The sequence below is a fragment of the Callorhinus ursinus genome, unplaced genomic scaffold (genome assembly GCF_003265705.2).
Source record: "Callorhinus ursinus isolate GAN/ISIS: 27379988/994484 unplaced genomic scaffold, GSC_fseal_2.0 scaffold6, whole genome shotgun sequence".
NCBI classification, from domain to species: Eukaryota; Metazoa; Chordata; class Mammalia; order Carnivora; family Otariidae; genus Callorhinus; species Callorhinus ursinus.
In genome coordinates, this window is record NW_027397068.1 from 79090446 (window position 1) to 79100312 (window position 9867).

Here is a 9867-nt window from a genome sequence, read left to right on the forward strand (position 1 = left end):
GATCGACAGAATCAAGAGATTTTTTTTTTTTTTAAGAGATTGTTTTTTAATCTGGCCGCCAAGGAGCTCAGAGATGGGATGGGGGGGCAAGTAAATGGAAATAATCATGGAATAGGGTTAGTGGTATGAAGATAAAGTAGTCTGGGGTGCTATGGAGGATGGGAAGAACACAGAATGCTTCCTGACTGGGAGTATTTATTGGAACTGCCTGTGGTGTTTAAAGCAAGCAAAATAATCCACATTCCTGGGGGATTTGGACTCAGCAGTTCTAGAAGGGACCTGCCCACCTCTGGGAGAAGGCTCAGGTGGTTCTGATGCCTCATTTTGGATCAGGACGTGGAGTTGGAGTTGAAAGTAAAACTTTAAAAAAAATGCTTGCGTTGCCACCACACACAATGAGGTTATTCCAGCTGTGAAGCATTGCAGATGATGAACCAGTTTTTTCATGGATATTAGGCGTTGTGGCTCTCAAACACAGGTTACTTTCATCCAGACTTGACAGGTTTCAGAAATATTTCAGAAGTGGGAAATGTGATTAGAATGTTATTTTGTGTACTCTACGATTAACATCAATTGTAACGGAACTTTTATATTCATGAGGTATTTTGTCTGTGAGAGTTCAGACCACACCACAGCTAAGAGATTTTAGCAGTCTGAAATCCACGTACACTCCCAATGTTTAACTTCTGAAGCTCTCACAGCTTAATTCCTGGTCCCAGTGACCAGAGATTTTAACTGGCAACTTAATAAGTGAATCAGCAAGTTACTAATGCATTAAAGTTGATCAGGGAGACTCTTCGTGCCCCTTTTAGGACTTTGCACACCCACACTAGGTTGGCTCTCACAGCTGGGAGATGGGTCATGATTCACTTCACATTAATTCTGTGAGGCATGTTTCCTTGTGTGTTAACAGCTCTGAAATCAGAATAAATCTCTGATTGACATCCTCTGTTAGGTTGAATATATAGTAGGTGAGAAGTGAGGAAACATTTGGGTATGAGCGGATGTCCTGGTGCTGGTTCTTCTTCCTTCTCCCCACGCCATCCCCATCATAGAAATTCATGCACAGGGAAGTTAAACATTTTAGCAGTTCACAGAGGTATAAAATGACACAAAAAAAACCCAGTGTCCCTTTCTGGCCCCCCCCTCCCCGTTCCACTCCACAAAGCTAAGCACTTTTAATGGTAGTTCTTACTGGAACTTACTGTCAGGAATGGGCATTGGAGTCACTTGAGATTATTCGGAAGGCATGTGTGTGGGCCTCATCCCCAGAGATTTGGGTCCGGAGTTCTGGATGAGCTATGAGATTGTACATTGAAAACCCCCATCTGTGATTCTGCTGCACCCCGTCAGTCCCTACGGTGCCGTATACTCTACAGGTGGTACGTTTGCTGGGAGAACAGTCTGCTCTGAAGGGAAGGTCTGTGTATCTGCCTCATAGAATTGCTCTTCAGAATCAGTCGCAAAAATCCAGGCTGCGTGGTGGAGAAATTGCTTTTTGTGTGATAGAAAACGTTGGTTATGGATGATGATGTTAACACCTTAAATTAGATTAAACAGAAGCTAATGTGTCTATGTCTTAATTTAAATTTTCTATATCCATTTAATTAAATTGCATGATTTAAATACGGAGAGTTCTTTGAAATGAAACGCTGAGAATTGAGAACTGTTATGTCATTTCTAAGATAACCTTTTGTTCGCTTGCTTTGTTGGCTTGTTTGAAATAACATGACAAGAACATCAGACTTGGCAAATGAAGCTTTGTTCTTCTTTCCCGCAGATGGCTCAGATTCCAGAGATAAGCCCAAGCTTTACCGCCTTCAGTTGAGTGTCACTGAGGTTGGGACAGAAAAGTTCGATGAGAACTCCATCCAGGTGTGCAGGCGAGCCGCGGCTCTACCACCATCTGTCCTTATATTCGGGTGGGAAGAGGCACGTGGTACAGGGCCTGTGCATGGTAGCAGATACAGGAACAGACACACAGGAAAGACTTTATTCTTTTATAACTGTGTGCTCTGGCTCACTTTCCTTTGCCTTAGCACGACCAGAGCAGACTGTGACATTACGTCCACTCCCCACCTCTGGAAACTTGACCTGGTTTGTGGAGTTCCTCCGAGACTGTTGGCTTTTCTCCAGAAGATCGTGATAACTTTGTGGGTCTTTTTCAGGATCAGGGGAGGTAGCCTGCTGCTGGGTCTGCTGCCCATCGTGGTGGGCATTCCCTGGGCTGTAGTTAATGGTGTTAGCCAGATATGGTACTCAGGTGCTCAGTGAAAACAGCATAGCATGTTCTTTAAATGAGGAAGGCCGGGGTTCCTTACCTGATTGAACTCAGCTGACCTCCAGCAGACTGCCCCTTCCCTGTGCTGTCATTTCCCAGTTGCAGATGATGGGTCGGGTTATTTAGTGTCATTTTCAGTTCTGACATCCCTTCCTTCAGCACAACAGTAAAACAGATAAATAGAGTTTGTAATCCTAATCATCTGTACAGATTTATTCTTATCTAATGTTTAAGATGACCATGTGCTTTTCAATTCAGATTTATAGTGTGTCTTAAAGCAAGTTACTTGATGCTAAACATAATGTGTTCAATAATTCTGAGACTATTTTGACAGTGTTTATTTCCTTTTATACTGTGGGGGGGTTCTACTTAAAAAGCACTAAAAATCTAGTTTATTTTATTATATTTATCATAAAAGAGGAACTCATGGTTTTAAAATGCTGGGTTTTTGTTTTTATTTTTAAGTAGGTTCCATGCTGGGCATGGAGCCCAGTGTGGGGCTTGAACTCATGACCTTGAGATCAAGACCTGAGCTGAGGGCGCCTGGGTGGCTCAGTTGGTTAAGCGACTGCCTTCGGCTCAGGTCATGATCCTGGAGTCCCGGGATCGAGTCCCGCATCGGGCTCCCTGCTCGGCGGGGAGTCTGCTTCTCCCTCTGACCCTCTTCCCTCTCGTGCTCTCTCTCATTCTCTCTCTGTCTCAAATAAATAAATAAAATCTTTAAAAAAAAAAAAAAGACCTGAGCTGAGATCAAGAGTCAGCCACTTAACCAACTGAGCCACCCAGGGGCCCTAAAAATTCTGTTTTTAAATACCATGTCCTTTATGATGGAAGTTTCTTTGATTTTATTTTAGCTGTTTGGATCAGGAATTCAGCCCCATCACTGTGACCTCACAAACATGGATGGAGTTGTCACTGTCACGCCGAGAAGCATGGAGGCCGAGACTTATGTGGAAGGACAGCGCATCTCAGAGACAACCATGCTGCAGAGTGGGATGAAAGTGCAGTTTGGGACGTCACACGTGTTCAAGTTTGTGGACCCGAGCCAGGACCACGCTCTGGCCAAGAGATCTGGGGATGCAGGCCTGACCGCCAAGGGTCCCAGACACAAGCCTGGGTAATTGCTATCCATCAGCTTTAAGAGTTTAGGGTGGTTTGATTTATCTGTAAAGGAATCTGAATTCGGCATACATGACAGGTGGTTTTATTTTTAAAATTCAAAGTACGGTTTGTTGTTCTTGTTGATTTGGGTTGGTTGCAGAGGAAAGAAGAAGAAAGGGGTCTTGGCTTTATTGTAAAATTGAAGTTGTGGGCTGGTTTTTAAATTAGGGTTAGGGTTAGGAGTAATGAAACACCCTAGGAACTCTTTAAGGAATTAAAAATAGTTTAGCTCCACCTAGTGCCTTTCTGAGGACTTGCAGTGTGGGCCTATTACCAGAGAACACAAACCCTTACTGATCATCTAATTAAACTGCTTGACAGGGGAGGGAGTAAGACTTCCTTTTTGGTAATGGTAATTTTTTAAAAGAATACACTGTTTAGCCCCTTTGTCACCCAGCTTGCAGGCTGCTAGGGCATGGGTCTGGGAGAGTTGTTGCCACGGCCCTTCCCACACGCTGTGGCAGGCAGCCAGAGTCCGCTGAGTTCAGAGCAGCTCTGCCCCACCAGCACCGTGGACACAGCGTGTGGGTGGTCTTCTCACCGCTGCCTGTCCTGTTATTTTGTTCTGTGACCTACCTTTGCTTAGCTACGCGGAGTTGATACTCTCGGGCAGGTGCGAATTGTTAGTTTCTTCGTACTGGTCTTTTGCCAGTTTCCCAGCATTGTAAACTCTACTGCCATCTTTCTTGGAGGGTTATTAGGTCATTCTGTGTCCATCTTGAATCCTGGCCCAGAAAAGGGATAAAAGGCAGCTAATACAAGTAAGACTTAATATCTTTCTCCAGGATGACACTTCGTGGATCATCACAAGTGTTCCCCTAGGCACATGGGACGTGGGAAATGTCATGGGGTGAGACCTTCTCCCAGCTGCTCACCTCCAGCTCCATGTTTCGTTTCAGCCAAGGACCCGTCCCTTGGTTCCCAAGGAAAACCATTGTGGGCCTTGACTTCTCAAGAAAGCCCATTTCTGCCTGAATAGTCTTCCAGCTTTAAACGGAATGTGTATCTAAAGTCATCCTTCCGTTTTGTGTCTTGGAGGACCATTTGTTTTATATTCCCTTTTTAAGGCAGTATTTACTTATGAGCCACGTCCGCATTTCCTGCCCCTCATCGTGACCTCTACCATGGCCCCTTTGTTTCAGCCGACAGTTCGGATGGTTTCCATTCTAATTCTCCGTTCTTCTTCAGGCCTGCATCTTCCTTTCAGCACCAGACGGGGTGACAGGCTGAGGTATGCCTGTCTGAGAGTCTTACTTGCCATTTACCTGTAGGATGTTTGGCCAAAGAAATCATCGTGTGGAATGGTTTCTTCTGGCCTGTTGCACGTTGTTTTTCAAGCGGTACCTGCAGTTTTTCCCAATCGTACTTCATTCCTGAGTGGTAGATCATACTTATTTTGATGGTATGTGTTGCAGTTGTAGTGATAAGACTGTGCCTGTCCCATCACTACAGTCCTTGAGTTTTGCCCGGCAGGGTTTTCTGGTTGTCTGTATGCAAGGTCCCTCCCCAGTTGTTTGCCGTAATGGCTCCTGCTTTGGAGGCCTGCCCACGGTGTCTGTTTTCATCTTATCTCTGGCCAAAAGCAGAATCATACTAAGAACATGGTCTAGGTTTCTTTGATGGGAATGTGCTATGAAATTTTATGTTTATTATTACATCTTTTCCTTACAAACCTAGTGAAAACTGCTCAGTGGTTGAATATACCAGTACTTATATGTACATCATAAATTAGAAAGAATTTTCATTTTTTTTATAAACACTAATTTTGTTCTATTGTCAAACTATCATACATATGTCTAGGTAGATAACCCATGGTTTGTTTTTTTTCATGGATGTGTGTATATATTTTTTTTATTGAGGTATAATTGACATGTGTTAGTTTCAGGTGCAAAGCATAATGATTCAGTGTTTATATTTTTGCTGAATGATCACCACAGTAAGTCCAGTTACCATCCATCACCATACATGGGTACTTTTTTTCTCTTGTGATGAGAAGTTGTAAGATTAGCTCTCGCCAACCTTCAGGTACGCGGTACAGTACTAGTAACTATAGTTTCCGTACTGTATGTCACATCCCTGTGACTTAAATTTACAACTGGAAGTTTTTGACCCACTTTACCCACCCACCACCCCTGCCTTTGGCAACTACCAGTCTGTTCTTTTGTGACTATGAGCTTAGGTTTTTTGTTTTGTGTTAGATTCCACACGTGAGTGAGATCATACAGTATTTGTTTTTCTCTGTCTGGCTTATTTCCCTGAGCACAGTGCTCTCCAGTTCCATCCATATTGTGCAAATGGTAAACTTCCCTTCTTTCTTATGGCTGAATTAACATTCCATTTTATATATGTATATAGCTAATATATGTTAGTTATGTATATAAACAAATATAAGTATACAAGTATATTTGTATAAGTTACATGTATATAAATATAAGTTAAGTATATATAAATATAAAACTAATATATTTTTGATGGGAGTCTTTAGGGTTTCCTATAGGTAATACCATGTAATCTGCAAATAGTGACAGATTTATTTCTGTTTGGATGCCTCTAATTTCTTTTTCTTGCCTAATTGCTCTGGCTAGGACTTCCAATACTGTGTTGAATAAAAGTGGTGAGAGTGGGCATCATTGTCTTGCTCCTGATCTTAGAGGAAAAGCCTTCAGGTCTTCATCATTGAGTATGGTGTGGCTGTGGCCATGTCATAAATGGCCTTTATTATATTGAAGTACATTCTGTCTGTACCCTCTTTGTTGAGAGTTCTTATTGTAAGCGGATATTAAATTTTGTCAGATGCTTTTTCTGCATCTCTTGAGGTGATCACGTGATCTTTATCCTTTATTTTGTTAATAGGGTGGACCACATTGATCTATGTGTGGATGTTGAACACCTGCACCCCTGGAATAAATCCCACTTGATCTTGATGTGTGATCCCTTTAATGTAATGCTGAATTTGGTTTGCTCATATTTTGTACAAGGTTTTTGCATCTCTGTTCATCAGGGATATTGGCCTGTAATTCTCATTTCTTGTGCCCTTGTCTGGTTTTGGTATCAGGGTAATGCTGGTCTTGTAAAATTAGTTTGAAAGAGTTCCCTCCTCTTCTGGATTTTGGAGAGTTTGAGAAGGATTGGTATTCATTTTTCTTTGAACATTTGGTGGAATTCACCAGAAAAGCCATCTGGTCCACGACTTTTGTTTGTTGGGTGGTTTTTGATTAATGATTCGATCTCCTTGCTAGTAATCCATCTGTTCAGATTCTCTATCTCATCATGATTCAGACTTGGTAGTTTGTATGTTTCTAGGACTTTATCCATTTCTTCTAGGTTGTCCAGTACCAGTTGCAAAGTCTTCTCTTTTAATTTCTGATTTTATTTTATTTATTTCTTTCCCTCTAGTAACCTTGGGCTTTGTTCTTTTTTTTCCTAGTTCCGTGAGGGATACATGATGCATGTGTTCTTAATTGCAGATTTCAGGGTCTGTGTCTTCAAATCCTTAGTGGATGGTAGACTAGCAAAGTAGCACAATTTGATGTTGATGGTCAGGGTGAGATTTCTGTTGATGCATTTGATGCACTCATTCACCTTTTCATGTATGTATTCATCCAGCCTGCATTCATGGGGCACCTGTGTCACATGTCACTGTCCTCTGGGCTGAGGTGGCCAGGACATGGTTCTTACCCTCAGTGGTTATACTTAGATAATGTCATTAAAGTCATAAATAAGTCACTTTGTAATCATTTACGTATCCAGAATGTAGTACAAGTGGGTCCATGTTAAACTTTAAAGTCTTGTTAGCTTTGGGGGGAAAAGTAAAGAGCTTTGCATGGTGTTGAGTAGATTTGTTATTTTAGGATGATAATCACGTGTGGAGTCAAGAAGGCTTTGGCTGTATTTCGTACATCAGTAACATGGAGTTAGGGATAGGTGCGGTGTGTATGTAGCTTTGATAGATGGTGGAGGGAGGTGAGCTGTCGTACTTCTGCTTTCATTATCAGAGACAAAGTAACTCAACTGAATTTCCCATTCCAACCATTAGAAACCAGGAGAACTTTCTATGTTTTGTGAATATCTTGGTGACAGAGGATAAGTGACAAAGTATTTGGCTTTTAGTATAAGCTTTTACTTTCTCAAGTTACTATTTTAAAGTATGATACTGTTTTGTATTATAAGATGATTTTATTTTCATAGTGATGCAGTAGAGGAGGAATTTGTACCTGATTTTCTAATTTGAAAAATTGTTTTGAACTTCTCCATCACTTGTGGTTTCATTCTATAGATTGGGCTTAAATACAAGTTTAAAGTTACCACGGTGCTGTGAAACTAGACAGATTTATTTATTTTATACACACACACACACACACACACACACATATATAAATAACAAAAGAGATTGTCATTCTTTTTGATTACCTTGGGCAGAAGCCCAGGAAATTTAAGCACTGACCTATCCTGTTGGTTTCCAGGTGTTTTTAGGGCTCTTTTTCCCCCCTTTTTTGGGGCCTCTCTCTTGGTCTGGGATTAATGGATTGTATTTACCTTTATTTGTGCCGAAGAACCATAGCTTGCTTCAGGTTATTGAGTCTTCAAAATGAATTTTGTTTTTTCTGAATTTTTCATAATGATGGTTTTAAAAGTTTGGTGTCTTTAGATATTCTAAGAAATTGTTTAAAATAGAGTAACTCTTGATCTGATTACTAACATTATACAAAAGTTCCCCATTTCTTTATTATAGCCTAAGTAGTGGTATCCATGAGCTTTTAAAAAAATCATCAGATTGGCTTTGGGAGGATGGCGGCTTCGCGCCCGTGCCTTATCCTCCAATGAACACGGTTGCCTTCCCTGTACCAGCAAGTGGACTCATGAAACCGCAGACATCTGCACTTCATTTATGTGCTGTTATGTGATGAAGCAGCGTGCTTTTATCTTTTATGGTTCTTTTTAATTTATTGTTATTAAAATATAGTCTTAAAAAATATGATCCTGAGAGTATTCAGTATATAGCAGTAAGAAAAGTTCATAAAGTTTTTGTTTTTTAAAGATTTTATTTATTTGAGAGAGAGTGTGGCAGAGGGAGAGGGGGAAGCAGGCTGCCTGCTGAGCAGGAAACTGGACTTGGGGCTCCATCCCAGGCCACTGGGATCATGACCTAAGCTGAAGGCAGACGCTTAACTGACTGAGCCACCTGGGTGCCCCGAAAAGTTCATAACGTTTTAACAGCTTTTTTATTCTGTAACTTTATATGCTGAAAATAAAGCGATTTCTTGAGGCTCTTTGAATTGGGATATTTAGCCGTTTCTTTTGTATTATTGAGAAAAAAGATGTCTTATGATTCGAGAGTTACTAATTCTATGTATTTCTTTCTTTTTTTTTTATTCTGAAAGAATTGTTCAAGAGACAACTTTTGATTTAGGAGGAGATGTTCATAGTGGAACAGCATTACCAACAAGCAAGGTAGGTAATTTACGTGACGTGATTGGACTGTGTTTGGGGGGCATTATAGGACACCATGGATGAATTATTGGTGATATACTCGTAGAATTATTGCGAAGACAAACTTCACTGTGGTCTCTAACTGAGGGTTGTCCTAGTCTGTTGTGCTGCCTCTTAGTGATACATAACAGGCCTAAGGCCGGGGAACTGTGCTTTCTCCTCCAAGCAGTGCATCCTAGGCTCATCCTCTCAGTAACCCTTCTTGGCCAGGTGACCTCCGAAGAAAACGGACTTCCCTCTCATCCACCTGCCAGCTTACCTTCGCAGGCACTTTGCTTCCACAGTCACCCCTTATCTTGCATGATAAGGAACTTATGTCCTCATTTTGGTTATCTGTCGCTCAGTAACAAACCTCCCCAAAACTTAGTGGACTAAAGTAAAACAGCACCCACTTTATTTACTGACAGTTGTGCAGTGTTGTTCAGACTCACCAGGGCTGTTTGTTTGCTGGTCTTGCTGGTGGTGACCCATGTTGCCGCATTCAGCTTCTGGTGGGTTGGTTGGTGGCCTGGCTGGGCCTCCCCTCTCCCTGTCACCTCAGGTTCTCTCCCTGGGACCTCTTGCCCATCTCTCCCTGAGGACAGCCAGATGTTTTGGTGCCTCACAGAATCATGGAATTGACAGGCCTTCTTAAGCTTGGGCCAGAGCTGGTGCCCCGCTTTGATTCCCTCACCTTCTGTTGGTTAAAGCCAGACACAGGCTTAGTGCGGAATCAGGGAAGGAGCTGCTCCAGGTGTGGCAGGCTGAGGCTGCCGTGCTGCAGCACCGGCCCCGACATGCTGTAGCACCTCCCGTTCTTAAACACCCGTCCTGGGCCCTCCAGCTGTTGGCCCCAGTTTTCTGCTTCTCTTCATTGTGTGATTTCTTGAGGAGGTCGTCTCTGCTCCGCTTCCTGTTACCCCCTCTTCTTGTCTTCGTAGGGACTTCCTGTTACC

General features: G+C 42.2%; 1 protein-coding gene across 11 annotated transcripts in view; it reads left to right on the forward strand.

The window, feature by feature from the left end:
- AFDN (afadin, adherens junction formation factor) overlaps positions 1–9867 on the forward strand; it is a 134158-nt gene that overhangs the window by 61847 nt on the left and 62444 nt on the right. For all 11 annotated transcript variants that reach the window (XM_073894232.1, XM_073894228.1, XM_073894229.1 and 8 more), the window contains 3 exons: positions 1781–1875; positions 3136–3398; positions 8824–8893. In XM_073894232.1, coding sequence (XP_073750333.1) covers positions 1781–1875; positions 3136–3398; positions 8824–8893 — 428 coding nt within the window. The remainder of the gene's footprint in view (positions 1–1780; positions 1876–3135; positions 3399–8823; positions 8894–9867) is intronic.